We start from the raw sequence: 18,379 nt of genomic DNA, 5'->3' as shown, positions 1-18,379 counted from the left end.
TTCACAACATAGCATATTCACTCTTTTTGTTGTTGTTTGCTCTCACTTTGTTTTCTTTCTCATTTTTTTTCTTTTTGATTTGATATTTCTTGTGCAACATGATATTTATGGAAATATTTATGGAGGAATTGCACACTTTTAACATATATTGGACTACTTGCCATCTAGGGGAGGGGTGAGGAGAAGGGAGAGTAAAAATTTGGAACACAAGGTTTTCCAGGGTGAATGCTGAAAATTATCCATGCATATATTTTGAAAATAAAAAGTTTTAATAAAAAAATAAAAAAGAATATCAATAAAGGTGTGAAAAAAGTAAAAAAAAAAAAAAGTGTCATGTGTGTATTACCCCTATGCCCAGAGCTGGTTGATAGATTATTAAATATTTACCAGCATATCCCTGCTAAAAGATCAACATGGACCAAAAGTAAGACATAAACCTGTCTTTCTTCTAAAACAATTAATGTTATTAGGCTTATCAGATAGAGACAGAGAATCTAGAACATGGCAGGGTGAGAGAGAGAATTCCAAGCTGCCAGTGTACTCTGTTGAAGCAAACCCATCTCTTCATCTAGAGAATTGTATACAATACAGCATGTATCACACTTTAAGAGATAAAGTGAGAAAAATAATTTAGTTTAGAGGAGACAAAATTGAAGGGCTTGGGAAATATAAGAATCAGTTAAGGAAACAGATATTTAATGTTATTTTCAAGAATTTAAAGTGTTAATAAATTTAAGGATTATGTTTGTTCTATGTGATTTCAGAAGGCAGAATGAAATGTTTACAGAAGTAATTAGGACCAATTAGTGGTTGCTACAGAGAGACAAATTTCAGATTAATGTAAAGGGGGGAAAAGAAACCACCTTTTCTCCCCCAACTTTTTACAATGCTTTAAGTTTTACAAAGCATTGTCCTTGCAACAACAGTATGATATAGAAAGTCAAAATATTTTTATCCCTACTTAACAGATGAGGAAAGTGACTTGCCACAGTGGCACTAGCCATAACATTTGAATCCAGGCCAGTGCTGTTTCAAAAAAACACTCTCATCTCTAATGAAAGCTGAGAAAATTATGAAGAAAACAAAGTTTGCTGCTAGAATAATCCCATCTCCCTTGCATTGATTCTGCTACCCTCTTTCAGTATCATTCCTGGCCCTAGGTAAATATGGTCTTGAGATGAATATTTTGCACGGCCAGGAATATAAGTTTGGATAAAACGGCTGAATGTCCTGAGCCAATATAATGCAATATTCCTATTATAATTATCTATGCTACCAATTTATCCCTCTAGTTTAAGAGAGGAACAACAACAAAAATTGCTAACATTTACACAGTACTTTCTTGTCCAGTCATTTTCAGTCTTGGCAAAGATACTGGAGTGGTACCTGCCATTTCCTTCTCCAATTTCTTTTATAGGAAACTGAAATAAGCAGAGTTAAGTGACTTGCCCAGAGTCACAAAGCTAGGAATGTCTGGGGCTAGGTTTGAATTTAGGAAGATGAGTGTTCCTCATTACAAGCCCAGTGCCTTCTCCTCTGGGTCTCCTAATACCCCTGCATTGTGCTTTAAGGTCTGCAACTTGATTTACAAATATTATCTTATTTTTTCCTCACAACTGGTGGGTAAGTAGTATTATTATCCCATTTTATAGGTAAGGAAATAGAAGCAAAGTTTAGTCTGAGATAGGATTTTTATTCAGGTATTTCTGAAAGGTCTGTTTTCTTCAGCAATCTATGCTATATCCGATTCTAAAAAGGCTAAAGAATGGAAATGATCTCCTGGAGATGCTGTCAGAGGATTTGACCTATATTTGCTTTCATTCTCATTACCATGAAGGCACCATCTGTTATTGAAAACTAAGGCCTGCTCAAACCAATGGAGTGTTTCTACTGACTTCAGGCAGAAAATTTGTTTTAAGTACGTATGTTATAGAAAACAAGTTTGACTTTATTTGGGTGGTAGAGCAATGACATATGTACCTTTGCATATGCAATTTATAATCTCACTACAGAGACAAGACAAACATATACATACATGAAAAACTACTACATGGAAGACAATGTATTGAAGCTAAAATATTTCATAGAACCATATAGATTTAGAGCCAGAAGAGATCTCAGACATCACCTGAAAAACTCAAGAAGCAGGGACCACTAAATAGTAGATAAAGATCCCAATGGACACAAACAGATTTAAGAAACCACATATGAACATTATTTATATTCTATTGTGGTTTTTTTTGGGGGGCTGAGGCATTTGGGGTTAAGTGACTTGCCCAGGATCACACAGCTAGGAAGTGTTAAGTACCTGAGACCATATTTGAACTCAGGTCCCCCTGACTTTAGGGTTGGTACTCTATCCACTGCACCACCTAGTTGCTCCTGTTCTATTGTATTTTAATTTTGTTAAATATTTTCCAATTATATTTTAGTCTGTTTGGTCCCCACATTCAGCCTGTTGGCCATATGTCTGACAACTCTGAATTAAACCAACACTTTCATTTTATAGAAGAGGAAAATAAGATTTAGAGGGGCAAATGACTTGCCTATGGTCTCACAGGGAGAAAAGACCCCTGAACTTCATTCTAAGTCTTCCAACTCTAAATCCAATCTCTTTCCATTGTGCTATGATGCCTACAGGGCTAAAGTCAATCATAGGAGGATAAGAGCAGAAAGAAGCTGAGAGCATAGAATGTTAGATAATCATCAATTATAATCATTGATTATAGAATCAATGAATTAAGACCTGGAAGTGACTTTTGTTGTTCTTGAGTCATTTTTCAGTTCCGGGCCAACTCTTCATAACCCATTTTGTAGTTTTCTTGGCAAAGATACTAGAGTGACTTGCCACTTCCTTCTCCAACTCATTTTACAGATGAAGAAACTCTACAAGATTAAGTGACTTGTTCAGGCTCATACATCTATTAAATGTCTCAGGCCAGATTTGAAATCACAAAAAGGAGCCTTCTTGACTCCAGGTCCAGCATTATCCATTGTGCCACCTAGCTGCCTGCGAATGACTTTAGAAGTCATTTTAAAAAAATTCTTATTTTGTAGATTAAGATTTGAGATCTTAAATAACATGTTCAGGGACTCTCAGCTAGCAAATTCTCTGAGGTGAAATTAGATCCCAGATTTTTCTGAGCCTAGTACTCTGTCCATTATAACCTGCTGTCTCTCAAAATCAATCTCTTTGGTTTGATAGATGAGAGGGGAAATTATAAGCCCAAAGACATGGAGTTAGGGATTCATTTATTGGCAACACACCAATCCCTATAATTCAGAGCCAGGATGAAGCTGTTTAAAACCAGTGACAGCTTTATCTTTGACCTAGAGACCATAGGTAGAATAAAAGAGAAGTGAGGGTGGGGTTCTCAACCACTGGGATGAGAGAAGAGAGGGATGAGAAGCCCTTGCAGCATTTCTGGAAGGGGAACGATATAATCAAAATAGTAAAAAAGAAGCATGATTATTATTTCAATGTTTAAGACTGACTGGAACAGGGGAGATAGTAAATTCAGGGAATTCAAGGAAAGAAGGGGTCATAGTAATACAAACTATGATGGGCTGTGATTAAAGAATCAATTAAAACATCAAGTCCATACTGAGGAAGCATTGGGAGAGATATGGATAGGGCAGAAGACACAGCTTCCTTCCCTTAATGAGTTCATCAGCTAGTAAGGAGATGAGAAAGTGGGAGGGCAGAGAAAGGGAGAGAAGACAAGAAGAAAAGGCAGAAGGGAAAGGAAAGAAGGCAGGCAGGCAGGCAGAAAGAAAAAAAAAGGAAGAAGAAAGGAAGGAAGGGAGGGAAGGTGGAAGAAAAGAGAAAGGGAGGGAGAAAGGAAGAGTTGGAAGGGAGAAAAAAATAAAAACAAAACTACAGGTGGAGTAAGAAGGCTTGGGTTTGAATTCTAACTTTTCTATTTGGAAAGGAAACCTGTGTTTCCTTCAACAAATATTTCCTCCTTTTTAAGTGGCCTTATTTTCCTCATCTGTCAAAAGAGGGGCTTGAACTCTGAACTAGATAAGGTCTCATTTAGTTCTAAGTGCTGTGATCCTGGGAGGAGATTCTTAAGTTGGGGCTTAAGGAAATCTTGCAAGCCTGAGAGACAGGGAAGAATATAAGCAAGTAGTGGGGGTAGGGATATATGTTTAATTAAAATGACCATTTTAAATTCAGGTACCTCCTATTATTTTTATCATTAAAGTAATCTTAAAACAATTCCACTAATCTTAGCACAATCCCACAAACCTATAGAGAATAATAAAGAGTTCTGACCTGCCTGGGGCAGAGGATTTATATTGGGAAATGGTAGGAGGTAAGAACAGAATATCATGTCTCCTTTAGGGTATTATATTGTAAAGATCTTGACAAACTAGAGTCCATTCTGAGGATGCTGTCCAGGATGGTAATACTTATTCCACATAACTAGTTTTAAAGGAACTAAGGGCCTAAGAAAACTTGGGGGCAGAGGGAAAGAGAAGCTAGCCGACTTCAAGTATTTCAAAATCCATTGTATGGAAGGAAGATCAAAGGATTCTGAATTGCTGGAGAAATAGAACTAGGAAGGAAGATATAGACCAGCAAGTTTGGTCATAATGGAAGGAAAAACTTTCTGACAACTACAACTATCTCAAAGTGAAATGGGTTGTCTTAAGAAGTAGTAAGTTTACTTTCACTAGAAATTTTCTAGAGGAGATCAGATGATCATTTTGGGAGGATTTGATAAAAAGGATCTCTGTTCAGATATGACTTGGACTAGATGGCCTCATAAATGTTTTTTTCAAGTCTAATTATCCAATAATTATGATAAGGGTCGGGATGAGTTGAGCTTTAAATAAACATTTCTAGGTAACAAGTACAATTCTAAGAATTGGAAATAGAAATAGAAAAAAAAAAAAAAAAAAAAAGGAAAAGAAAGTCCCTGCTCTGGAGGAACTCACAGTTTCACGGGGGAGACAACATGCAAATAACCTTGTGCCAAAAAGTTGCATAAAGGATAAATTTGAAACAATCAGTGAGGAAATATGCTAGAATTAAGGAGGATTGGGAAAAGATTGCTCTAAAAGATGGAATTTTAGCTGGGACTTGAAACCAGAAAAGTGAAGTAGCAGATCTGAATGTAGCAACAGTTTATGTTTTTCCTCACACTTCATCACACTCTGGTACCAGTGAAGTGTTTTCAGAGATGTCCTTTCCCTCTTTGAGGCCAGTGTGGTCTCATTGTGAGGACCATTAGCATGATGGTCTAAAATACTTACTTTCTCTATGTTAGTCTTTTCTGACTCTCATATTGACAGTCCCCTTCTCTTCTCAGTGAAATCTTTTACTTTCTCTCCTCCAAGAGATGAGCCATGTAGAGTGCTTTGTAAATTTTAAATTTCTATATAAAAATCAAGTATCATTATTATCTTAAAACAGTAAAGATTTCCAGAAAAGGATGAATGTGCTGGTCTACCTCTGGGTGCAGCAAATCAACGGAACAAAAACAGGATGTGAGGAATGTGGATTCATTCATCTGAAAAAATGAAGATGAATGGGAGTGGGAGGATAGTGGACTCAAAAGTTCAGTATAAGTGAACATCATGGCATGGAAACAAAAGAACATCTGAGATGTATTAGTAGATACATGTTGTCCAAAATAAGGAACTGAGAGTTTTTGCCATACTCTCTTGGCCAGACTCCATTTGGGGTCCTGAGTCCAGTTTGGGGCAACATATTTTAATACAGACATTGACATACTGTAATGCAGGGGTCCTCAAACTACAGCAGCTGAGGACATTTAATCCCCCTCACCCAGAGCTATGAAGTTTCTTTATTTAAAGGCTCACAAAACAAAGTTTTTGTTTTTACTATAGTCCAGCCCTCCAACAGTCTGAAGACAGTAAACTGGCCCCCTATTTAAAAAGTCTGAGGACCCCTGTGTAATGTATTCAAAAAGGGTGACCAGGGAGAAGTTTTAAAATTATGTCATATGAGGATTGGCAGAAAGAATTTGAAGATGTTTAGCCTGGGGAGAAGACTCAAAGGGTGGGGAAGGAATGTAGCAGTTGTTTTCAAATATTTAAAAGGTTTTCAAATGGAAGACATTTAGACTTATTCTATTTACTGTACAGGATAGGACTAGATAGTCTTATGAGATATCTTTCAACTCTAATATACTATCACTATGAATAATTAGGATGGGGTTTTGAATACAAAGCTCAAGTTTTCTTAGCTTTACAGGTCCAATTGGTTTTAAGGTGGGCAGATGTTAGTTCAATATAAGGAAGAAATTCCTGATTATGAAAACTACCCTAAAATGGAATAAAATGCTTCTTGAGTCAGTCAATAAGTATTTATTAATCAGTATGTGCCAGATTGTGACTTCCTCATCACTGGAAGTATTCAAGAAGAAGCCGGGTGACTATTTGTCTGATCTATTATAGATAGGACTCTTCCTCTGATATAAGTTCATTTAGACAACTTGAAATTCTAAAATGAGTTGATCTTCAAAGTTCTGATGAACTCCATTCTATTAATGACCATATTGGCTTCCATTTTTTCATAACAATGCTTTGATGTTTACTTTCTAGGCAAGAAAAATACTTTTAATGAATTGTACATGGACTAAGGAGAATAGACTTTAGAGGCAGGGTTCAATCTTTCTTCATGCTAGGATACGTCTAACAAAGTGAGGGAAGTCATCCTAGCAACATCCAACAGCTGTTTCCATCATGTTCTCGTCTCTGCCCATACACAGCCTTCAGGTCCAGACAGATGTGACAGAAATGATGCAGACAGCTAGATGTAATCACTGCTCCCATCGCTAATCACTCACCAGAGTTATTCCCCAGGGCGCATGGTGAATAACAATGTGTTCTGCCACACTGTTAACTATCTCTCCTTCTTCATTTAGAGCTTTTAAAAAAAAAAAAAACAATAGACATCTAACCCTACTTCCCACTTAAACCCCAAGCTACCCCACTTGCTCCCCTCCCCATCACAATGAAATAAAGATGATTCAGTTCACTTAGAAAAACTGTAAATTCTAAAGGAATATGATCACACCTCATCATAAGTGTTTTCTGTAGATAAAATTGACTGCTAGTTGACCTGGAAAAAATTAACTTCTCCATGACCCATTTAAAACTAGAGCCCTTCAGCAGACCGGCCTGGCCAGGGGCAAAATGGGGGAGTTGGCAATGTTTGCTTTTAGTTTCCTACCTCTCCTAGCAGAACATATTAAAAAGCCTTATTTCCAGATCTTGATTTAGAAGCCTGGCTATGTTATTTCTTACCTGCATGACTATCTTGAGCAAGCTACTTTAGCCTAAGCTTCAGCTTCCCTATTAGTAAAATGGGTGGGCTGGATTAGATGATCTAAGGTTACTTTTACTTTCAGTTCTGTGATTCTTTCAGCACATTTCTATTTTCTTATAGGCCCTCTCCCTTCCAAAAATATTTCCTTCAGTGACCTCATGTAGCCCAAGTTCCTGGGTTCCCCTGTTTTGCTCTAATGGCCTCTTTTGCTACAATGCTCCAAGAGCTAAATATCCCTTTGGTTAAACTGCCCTTCTACTTATTTGTGAAAAGGAAACCAAGATAAGATCAATCACACTAAAGTATTAATGACTGATAGGTCAGGGCATTAACTTTCCTAGGAGTAAATGTTTTGTTCATAATAGTCTCTTAATAAATGCCAATGTCCTAAAGTGAACTTAATATTTCCATCAGAAAACTTTATCTTTCTTATTAGCTTTTCCATTATTCTACTGGTGACACTGCTATTTCCCTAGGCCCCCAGGCTGAAGACTTTGGAATCCTCTTAGAAAATATCTTAGTGATGTGGTCTGGATAGCAATATCTAGTTAGAAATAAACATGTGACCAATTCACAATGGCCATTCTTTTTGGCAAAAGTAATATTTATTTAGAGAAAGAGGTTACAGATAAAATGAATGAAATAAATACCAAAAATAGTAAATATGAAATGGAGTTGGGAGAGCAGATAGTTAAGACTATCCTGTGTAAGGAGAAAGTCACTATCAGAAGGAAGGCACTATGAGGGAGAGAAAGAGAATACCTCATAGTGGACTTAGTCTAAAGAGAATTTATAGAGGAAATTTACCCATGTGGGTTTTTCTCAGTGAGACCAGACAAAGCAGGAACTCAGGGGAAGGGGTCAAGGAGCCAGGTGGCAGACCGGGTCTCAGACCTGACTAAAGATATGCTAATCAATATCTCAAAAGGTTGTATGAAGATACCCAGAGATTGGAGGATGGACAATGGGGGTTGCTGAAGAGGGCCCTTTCTAGATAGTCTGGCAATTATCTGATAATAGTTTCTTCCTGACAGGGGAAGAGAGTAAGTCACATCAATAATATTGTGGAAAGAATGGGTACTGCACATGGAGTCAATAGAGACCCCTGGGCCGGAATCTGCATGGCCATGAACAAGCTATTTAACCTGAACCTCCATTGATTCATTGGTAAAATAGGAATAATACCTAAAATTCATACCTCACAGGGATAGCAAATGAAAATGTCTGTCAATGCCTTGCAATCTTAAAAGCACTATGCAAATATCAGCTGTTATTACTTCTGACTTCTCTTTATTTCTAAGTAGTTATAAAATCCTTTTGGGTCTATCCACATCATTTCTCACATCTGTCTCCTTTCCATTAACACTACCTAACATCTGAGCTCAGGTCCTCACCTTCTATTGTCTGCCCTCCAGCAATAGTTTTTTTAACTAGCTACCCTGCTTCCTGTCTACCTCCTTTATAAGCTTCTCTCTTTTTCTCTCTGTCCCTATCTCTGCGTATCTTTGTTTCTTTTCCAATTCATATAATAAAACAAGTATTTCTATAACAAGATGATTGCACATGAAACTGCAAATATATTATATACAGCTTGCTATTCCTTTAAATGACTATTACACAAATATCCAAATTAAGTACAAAGTTCACATGAAGACACTATCTGCATTCAGAAAAAGAATTGATAACTAAAATCTTGTATAGAACAATTTTAACATATAAATGGCAGCCATCTCTGGTGAGGAGTGGGGAAAAAAGGGGGAAAAAGGAAATTTACTTGCAAGATATTCTTCACCACCATCCAAATAGCTTTCTTAATAACCAAGGTCGATCATGTCACTGCCTTGCTCAAAAAAATTTAAGTGACTCTCTATTAACTTCACAATAAAATACAACCCTTGCTTTGTATTTTATTGATTGTATTCATACAAGGCCCTATAAAATTTATCAATAACTCCAACTAACTTTTGTAGCCCGATTCTATATTGCTGCTTTTTGTTCTTTATAGTGTCTTATTCAATAGGACTGTTAGCTATTCCTTTGATCTCAACCTGCCTTCTCAGGCTTCCAAACATTCTCCTGCACTATCTCTATTCCTAGAATACATTCTCCTTCACATCCCTGTTTTTTGAAAATATTTTCTTCCTTTTAAGATGCAACTTTCTAGCTATATCCCCCAATTGAAAGTGATTTCTTTCTCTTCAACTTTACCATCTACATATTTCCTTTGTTTGTCTCATCCAGTCTTGCAAAATAATTATGAATCATAAACCCTTCTACTAAATCTTAAGTTTCTTTAAGAATTAAGACAATGGTGGGTTTTGTATTTGCATACTCAATCGTGATCACTATGTCATACACGTAGTAAGAGCTTAATAAATGCTTATTGAATTTAATTGACCAAAGGGACAGAAGCAAAATCTAAGTTTCTAATGGTAGAATTTCTGATCTTGTGGCAGGGAGATGAGACATTTTGGGGATCACAGACATGTCCTGAATTCTTCAGCTCTCACCATACAGATGCTTACATCTTCTGCATGGTCATGAGATTAGCCTAGTCCAGTTCTCCTACTTTAAGGACTGGTGAGTTTTAAATCTGATTCTACACTTTTCTGCAGCTTTTTGACTTTTGAACTCACACATAAGCACAAAATGTTATCACTAACTGATAAAAAACTAAACTGCATCTCCCCAGAAAATTCTGCTGCTTGGCCTCTGACACACACTGTCCACTTTTACTGGGAATTTGCCCTTTTCCACAGAACAGAGCCTTTTAAAACACTAACACTGAACATTAGACTTTGTAACAAGATAAATGTGATTTTTCTCTAGAAGTTCTTGGCTTAAAATGTCTAATAGGATAAGACTAGGAGGGAGCGGCTGTCGTGGGTTTTATATAAGTGATAACTATTCCTGTGCTCTGCCTGGTGTTATTTGGACCATGAGGGAATAAAGATCCTCTAGTAAGAGAACTGGACTTTCTATTCCTTTTTGAAGGACCCCCCTCTCCTAAGTGTATCCATACTCTGTGGGGATGCTCAATAAACATGAGTGAATGCTTGACATTATCTCTGAGAGTCTAAGGCCAGTATCTAGTGCGGGAACTTGGCCATTTGATGGCTTCATGTTGCCTGGGTACCACGTTTTCCTGACCCACTGGGACGCAGTTATATGGAACTTCCCTGTAGAAACTTCAACACTCATTTTTCTTTTTACCTATTCACCTTGGCTTGCATTCATTGTTAATTTTCGCAGAAGCATTTGTTATACCCAACTTATCTGACAGAGTTCAGGGAGGCATCTCTTATCCTTCCTATACTAAGCCCACTCACCACTGGCACTAGCATAGAAAGGAGCTGGAGAAAAAAAAAAACTTGAAAAAAAAGATTTCTTATAATAAACTCTTTGAGTGAGTTTGAGCAGGTTACCCTGAGGACATGGAGAGGGGGGCTAGCCCCAATCAGAACAGGCAGGCTCCATACGGCAAGAGAAGTAACATCAAACCAAGGCTCTGGAGAACTGGAGATGGGACATCTGGTGCTGTATCAACACAAAGCTCATTATGGGACTTTAGAAGGAGGCATGGGGTGGGAAAGGGAACAGGGAAAAAAGGCTTTACTGTGTAACCAATTCTAGAATAAAAGAATTGATGGGGATAAGCTTCAACATAATTCAATTATTAAGTACCTACTGTGTGCACATCACACAGAGTAGGATGTACTCTGGATAAAACTTGTGCTTAATTTCAGATCAGTTGGAGATATGGATTTCTGTTGACATGGAGGCTCATTAGGTCAGGTTAATATTAGCATGACAAGACAATATTGGAATGTGGGCACAAAAGGATACAGAAAGGACTGTGTATAGGAAATGTCCTATGATTTTTCCACTTATTCTGGGGCTACAGTGAGTAATTGGGTTCAATCTGCATCAGCATCTCTACCCAAGTCTGCAGTAACCAGGGTATTAAAGGGAAGGAAGCAGAAAGGATAACATTTCAAGGCTGATGCAAATTCTGTAGTTTTTTGTGTGGCTGTGAAAGAGTGAGAACAGGAAGGATCCAGCTAAGTCTTTTTAAATGTGGTTGGGCAGCACAATTCATGATATTTGGTGGACTTAACTATATTGTATTCTTATACAGAGTACGATAAAAAAAAAAATTAATCACTTTTTTCTAGAACTCGCTCCAGGACAGATTCTTTATATTATGTCATGTACTCCTTTGATATGTTGGTGTAGGATAGGGACCCATTTTCAAATAATGTTCTTAAAAGCATAAAACAAAATCCATTATATTACAAAGGAAACCAATTATATTGAAATAAAGATATTTTTTATCTACTCAAGTTTATAAAGCCCCTGAAGTTTATCTGCAAATCTCTTAGGAATCTGTGGTCCCCAGGTGGTGAAGTACTATTCAAGGAGTATGTGTGTGTGTACATACATGTGTGTATCCTTGGTGTATTGGGTCTTGGCTCACAAAAACAAAATTGTATTTGAAGACAGAATTTTCTGTTTAGTTCTGTTTTCATCAGAAATGATTGGAAATTCCCTATTTTTATTGAATGTTCATCTTTTTCTCTGAAAGATTATACTCACTTTGGCTAGGCAATTGATTCTTGGTTAGGGTCCAAGCTCCTTTGCCTTCTGGAATATCATATTCTAGGTCCTCCAATCCTTTAAATGTAGAAGCTGCTAGGCCCTGGGTAACCCTGATGGTGGCTCCTTAATAAACAAATTCTCTCTTTTTGACTGCTTGCAGTATTTTCTCCTTGACCTGATTAATTCTAGAATTTGGCTACAATATTCTTTGGAGTTTTCATTTTGTGATCTTTTTTAGGAGGTGATAGATTCTTTCAATGGCTATTTTACCTTCTATTTCTAAGATATCAGAGTAGTTTTTTTTCCTTGATATTTTTTTCCCCAAGATGCTGTCTAGACTCTTTTTTTGATCATGGTTTTCAGATAGTCTAGTAATACTTAAATTATCTCTTCAGGATCTATTTTCCACATCAGTTATTTTTCTACTGAGTTATTTTACATTTTCTTCTATTTTCTCACTCTTTTTTGACTGATTCTTGATATCTCAGAGCCATTAGCTTCCATTTGCCCAATTCTAATTTTTAAGCAGTGATTTTCTTCAGTATTTATACCTCCTTTTTCATTTTACTAATTCTTTTTAAGAAGTTTTCTTCAGTAAATTTTCCTTCCCATTTTGCTGTTTTCTTAAGGAATTGTTTTCAATTTTTGTCCTTCCTTTTCCAAACTCTTGTCTCTTGAATACTTTTCATTTCTTTTCCTAATTTTTCTTTTACCTCATCATTTAAAATACTTTATGAGCCTTTCTAAGGAGGCTTTTTGGGTTTGAGACAAATTCATATTCCATTCTTGAGGTTTCACATATAACCATTTTGTTTTCCGAGTTGGTGTTTTGATCTTCCTGGTCACCATAGTAGCTTTCTATGGTCAAGGTTCTTTTTTTGTGTGTGGCCATTTCATGACTTTTAAGCTCCTGAGGTATAGGAGGCACTGTCCCAAACTTCTTGTGCTGGGGGACACACACAGGGTCATTGTCTTTGAGCTTTGGCCTCAGATGCTGGCAATTTGTTCACTGTGCTGAGGTAGCCCAGCCTAGCCGCACCTGTTACCTGGTTTTTGAGGCTAACAATTTTGTCTTTTGAGATGGGGCTGGAGTCTCCACCATTGTCCTGTTATGTCACCATATTGCTGAGTCAGGACTGAGAGATTCCATTTGCTGATTTGTGCTATGGCCAAGAACATGCTCCTGGCTTGCCCATACCTTGTCTCTGCTGGGCTGTGTACCCCTTTTACTCAAGTGAGACAGACCTTTTCTGACGTCCTTATAAGTTATCTTAAGCTGGAAAATTGTTTTATTCTGCTTTTTTGTAGATTCTATTGCCCCATAATCTGTTCCTAGGGAAACTGGGTAGAGCTCTAGCAACTCCCTGCCTTCTTGACACTATCTTGGCTCTACCTCCAAAATGTAAAATTATAACACTGATATCTGGAAAGAAACTTCTGGAAAGGAACTCTGAGATCCTCTGGATCAAAAGCCTCATTTTATAGAGGAGGAAAATGAGACCAAGAGAGGTTAAAAAAATGAGCCAAAATCACACAAGTGATTGATAACAGAAATGTGTCAGTTACTTGTCTTGTGATTGGACCTTCCTATACATTACAATTTAAATGTAAAGGAGCATCTTCTAGGATATTCTGCGAGCCACTTATCCACTCCTGAAAAGTATAGCCTCCAGGAGTGCTCAATATAATAATAATGTGCTGCCCATGACTCTGGTTTCAATTCTATGTAGAGATTTTAAAATAAGCAGACTTTTCTTCTATATAGTCCTTGTCTGAAATGGTCTAGAATAAATGCTAGATACTGTGCTACAGATTTGACAAACATCTCTTGAACCAGTACTAGTGAGCTGGGAGTTAAAGTGTTGGTGGGTGATTGAATTTCCCTCTAGGATTCTAAGGCAAGAGTTTGGTAGAAAAGCTTGGCCACTTTTTTTGCTCCATAGTGCCTGGGTACCATGTTATTGTGAGCTATTGGGGTGGAATCCCTTTGTTCAATTTAAGGCTTCTATGGAAAGGGATCAATTCTCATATATATATATTTTTAAACAAGAGACTTTATTCACAACAGAGAAAATAAATAGCATCAACACAGAACAGACCACTGGGAGTTACAAAGCAGTGTGTTAAAACTATCCATGTGGGTTACTCAGCGGTCGGTATCCATATATCAGAGGAGAAAGTCAAGGACCAATAAGACTAACTAGTAAAGAGGAACTTATGACAAAATCAGTGGAAAATGGCCACAGTTACATTAGGTTTCTATTGAAGACAATGACAGTGGGAAAAGGAAAAACAGCTTTGCTAAATACGTGAAACATGACCTACCCCATCCACCCCAATTTTCAAAGCAACTAAGCCCTTAAACCTTATGAACTAAAAATATTTATGCTTATTTTTTAAATATTAGAATTAAGCCAATCTGTGCTATTTATGAGGCTAACATCATATTTAGCTTTTTTCATTTGGTGGCCTGGCCTAGGAAAGAGAAAGAACATTTGCCAGGATGATGTATAAAGTGTGTCTAGATGCAGCTATCCCAGCAATGATTGGAGAGGATGATGCCATGGAACAAGACAAAAGGTATGTCCGTGTACTTCCAGACCCAACAAACAAGTTGGTAAGCTAGTTTCTTCTTAAAAGAACTAAGTTAATGAAAATCAAAAGGATGGATGGAAGAGGGAGGGAAACAATGGCTTGGAATGGTGGTCCATAAGTTGATCACATGGTTCTGCTGCATCATATACCTGAGCATGCTAGGAGGAAGAGGTGATGAAAGCAAGATAAGGGAATGGCACCTTAAAGGAGATGATCTTTGTTTTCCCTTCAGTGGCTATGACTCTTGAATTTTGCTTTGGGGTTTGGTATAATAATAATGGAAAAAATGATACTAGGCAAAAAGGTGAGGGGAAATTGGAAAATCCATCTACAAGGTTGTATTTTTTCTAGAACTATGTTTTTAAAATCCTTTTGAAAATATACAATTAAATCAGGCATTTGTCAATATTAATTATCTAGATAAATTAATGGAGGAGGAAAATCAGTCTCTAATACTGCAGAGACTCTAGAGATGCCTCAGAAAATGAAAACAAGGCACTTTCATAACCAGTAAAATTATTTGTATGTGCCTCAACAGGGGAAGAGAGAGTGACCTCAATACAGATTGTTCTTTTTCATGATCCGCAGGAACTCTTGTTCGTTGACCTCTCCATCACCATCCCGATCAGCTTCGTCAATCATTTCTTGTAGTTCCTCATCGGTGAGGTTCTCCCCTAGCTCTCTCGCCACCCGTTTTAAGTTCTTGAAAGAGATTTTTCCAGTTTCATCATCATCGAAGAGTCTGAATGCCTTCAGAATGTCTTCTTTGGTATCCTTTTCTGCCATTTTTTGCGTCATCACAGCCAAGAAGTCATTGAAACTGATTTTCCCCGTCCCCTCCTTGTCAGTGTCTGTTATGATTTTTTTGATCTCTTCTTTCTTGGGTTCAAAGCCCAGAGCTCTCAAAGCCACCTTGAGCTCCTTAACATCCACCGTCCCCGTTCCATCGGTATCAAAGAGATCAAACGCCTCTCTAATTTCCTGCTTCTGCTCCTCTGCGAGCTCGGGTTTGGGGCCCAGCTTCTTTCTTGGCGGGGCAGCAGAGCCCAGGTTTGGCTTCTTCAAGGCGCTGGCCATACCTGCGCTCCCAACGGCTAACGGCAGATGCCGAGTCTGGAAGCCTTTCCCCCCCCCCCCCCCCCCGCAAACTAAACCCCGCCCCCTCTCTCACCTTGGCCCCGCCCACACCTTTCTGCTCAGGCTCCGCCTCCCTGCTCTCAGACACAGGTGTACTCAGAGACACGCACGCATGCGCGTGCACACACTTCTCCTTCAGTTCCAATTCTTCTGTTTTTAACCCTTAGACCACCTCTCTCCCCCCAGGTATTTTAGCCTATGGACAAGAGGACCCTGAAGGGCTCACGACCAAATGCCTTCTCCGTGGCACAGTATCCCCACAGAATTTCTGTATCACTTCAATCCCTAGGAGAACCAGCAGGGTTCAATGCACTTCGCCCCTTTAGGAGTTTGAACATCATGGAGCCCAGAATCCCTATTACCCCATAGTGACAATTGATTTTTTTTTTATAAACCAGAACTTGCCCCAAACTGAGGGGATTTTTTATAGGAAGAGCTCTCTGTTTATAGGATTATAGTATCATCAACTTAGAAGAAAAAGTAACTAGTTCAGTGGTTCCCAAACTTTTGTTATCAGTATCTTTATATTATTAAAAATGCCTGAGGAGCTGTCCAAAAAGTTTTTGTTTATGTAGATTATATTTAGATTATATGTAGATGTATATGTAGATTATATATTAGAAATAAAAACTCATTTTGAATTTGTAGATCCTCCCGAAGGATTTCAGAGATTCCCAGAATTCTTGGAACCACACTTTGAGAACCACTGCTCTAGTCCAACCCTCTCACTTTGCAGGAGAGAAACTGCGGCTCTCAGAGAATAAAGAACTTATTCCAAGTCACGTGTAGCGAGTGATACACCCAGGACTCAGTCCCTCTGATTCCAAATTCATGCGTATAATACAGCAGCAACTCTGTTCCTTCCCCTTTCACCATCCCCCAAATGCAGACAGAGCTGTTCCAAACTCATATTCCCTTACCCCTTTGCAGATGGCCACAGCTTCTTTTGACATGGACTTGGGGTAGGCCACATTGTGCTCCATGATAGACTGGAAAAGCTCATCTTCATCTTCTCCTTCAAAAGGAGCCTGGACAGAAGAGGAGCAAAGAATTAGGAAGGAAAATGGAACAGAAGGGGAACAAAGAATTAGGAAGGAAAAAGATTTTTCTTCAAGGATTCTGAGGTTGACCTAGTGGAATTATTGCAGTTTTTAAGGTGACTGGCATATTAACTATACTCCTTTCTGTTATCTTGGTTTTTTGGTTAGGAAAAGAAAGCTAAATAATGAGCTATTAAACAAAAAGGTGAATGGAGCAACAAATGCTTGCTACTTAATCAAGGGGGATCATGGTAGACAAAGAATCAACCCAGTTCTATAGCCCAAGCAGATGAACTAGATTTAGAATAACCAAGTGGGAAAACTCCAAATTTGTGAAGGAAAAATTACATTCTGGGTTAAAAAATTACATCCTTTAGTATCTTTATAATGACCAAACTTGGTTCCAAAATATACAATGAGAAAACAAATCTTCTTTTTTCAGAGATGGAATACTATGTGTGAAAAATTTTGCAGAACTTCTAATGAGTAGGTTAGTTTGGCTGAACTGTTTTTTCTCCTTTCTTTGCTATAAGAAATAGTTCATTGGCTATTGAAGGGGAGAAAGAAACATTGGGAAATGAAAGTAATATAAAAATAAAATATATCTTTTTTTTTTTTTTTTTTTTTTTTAGAGAATCCATTCTCTAGTAAGGGCTAGAAATAACTTAGAATTACTTCTTACATACTTCTAATAATCTTATTTTGGATTATTACATATTAATGATATAATAATAAATCCTAGAAGATCCAGTCCTGTAGATGTGATACAGACAAGGATAGGATGGCAAAAATCAATGTTCAGTTAAGGTGGCAACTTCAACAGAAAGGGGAAAGGCAAAAAAGGGAGAAGGGAGGCAAATTTTTGAATTTAGGGAGCCATGCTGGCTCAGACTTTAAAAGACAGAAGGCTTGGTACCTTGAATTGAGATCAGATTACTATTTTCAAAAGTACTAAAGGAGAAAGATATTGAACTTAGTATAAAGTCCCTTAAATTGGTTCCAAGGGGGAACCAGAATCCTCAAGAAATTGACTCAGCTCAGCAAGCCCAAAGTCTAGGGAGGACTGAAAGCATCACTCTCTATGTAGCTGGTCTTTATTTGGGAATATTGGCTCATCCTAAATAATGTATCTTTTTCTTCTTGGATCATCCTCTCAGTACTAAGCAGGTAGAGAGTGAACTGGGCTGTCTGGTAAGGAGATAACAGGACAGCTATGATCCAAGGCTAAATATCTTGAGTCCAGCTACTCAATTCTGTCTTCACATGGTATAAACAATTCCCGACTGGATGGATGACTATTAGCACATGGTGACATGCACAGACTGGGAGGAATGCAAGTCTTATGTGAGTCACTCAAAATTCAGTTACCTGGCCAGCCAACATTTCATACAGCAGCACTCCAAAAGCCCACCAATCTACCGACTTCCCGTAAGGCTGATAGGCAATTATCTGGAAAAAACAAAATGTGCCATCAGGATTATGAGCAGATTTGTGTCTCTCTCTGGGCAAAACCACAAGCTAAGTTCATGAATGATAAAGACCTGAACCTAGTATATGTGCTACATTCAATTCATGGACATTTTTAAAGATACCTAGACCCTTTTACAATGCCACATGACAAAACTGTGTTGGCAGTTTTGAAAGGAGAATATGAATTTATTAAGTCTTTCCCTCTTCCTTAAACTCAAGCAAGGTAAAGAAATCT

The 18,379-nt window shown here is 37.8% G+C and overlaps 2 protein-coding genes across 3 annotated transcripts in view; both read right to left on the bottom strand.

Annotated features, from left to right (window-relative positions):
* The window catches only part of PRKCB (protein kinase C beta), a 634,931-nt gene that overhangs the window by 114,836 nt on the left and 501,716 nt on the right, over positions 1-18,379 (bottom strand). For both annotated transcript variants that reach the window (XM_031945586.1, XM_031945585.1), the window contains exons 14-15: positions 18,043-18,123; positions 16,555-16,662 (exon numbers count right to left, since the gene is read on the bottom strand). In XM_031945586.1, the coding sequence (XP_031801446.1) occupies positions 16,555-16,662; positions 18,043-18,123 (189 nt within the window). The remainder of the gene's footprint in view (positions 1-16,554; positions 16,663-18,042; positions 18,124-18,379) is intronic.
* LOC100923233 (centrin-1) lies at positions 13,937-15,623 on the bottom strand. The gene has a single exon (XM_003761877.4). It carries the CDS (start codon positions 15,572-15,574, stop codon positions 15,053-15,055), a length of 522 nt encoding a protein of 173 aa, XP_003761925.1. The 5' UTR covers positions 15,575-15,623; the 3' UTR covers positions 13,937-15,052.

The sequence above is a fragment of the Sarcophilus harrisii genome, chromosome 1 (genome assembly GCF_902635505.1).
Source record: "Sarcophilus harrisii chromosome 1, mSarHar1.11, whole genome shotgun sequence".
Taxonomy (NCBI): Eukaryota; Metazoa; Chordata; class Mammalia; order Dasyuromorphia; family Dasyuridae; genus Sarcophilus; species Sarcophilus harrisii.
The sequence above is the reverse complement of the archived record's forward strand: the minus strand, read 5'-3'. Positions and strand labels throughout refer to the sequence as shown.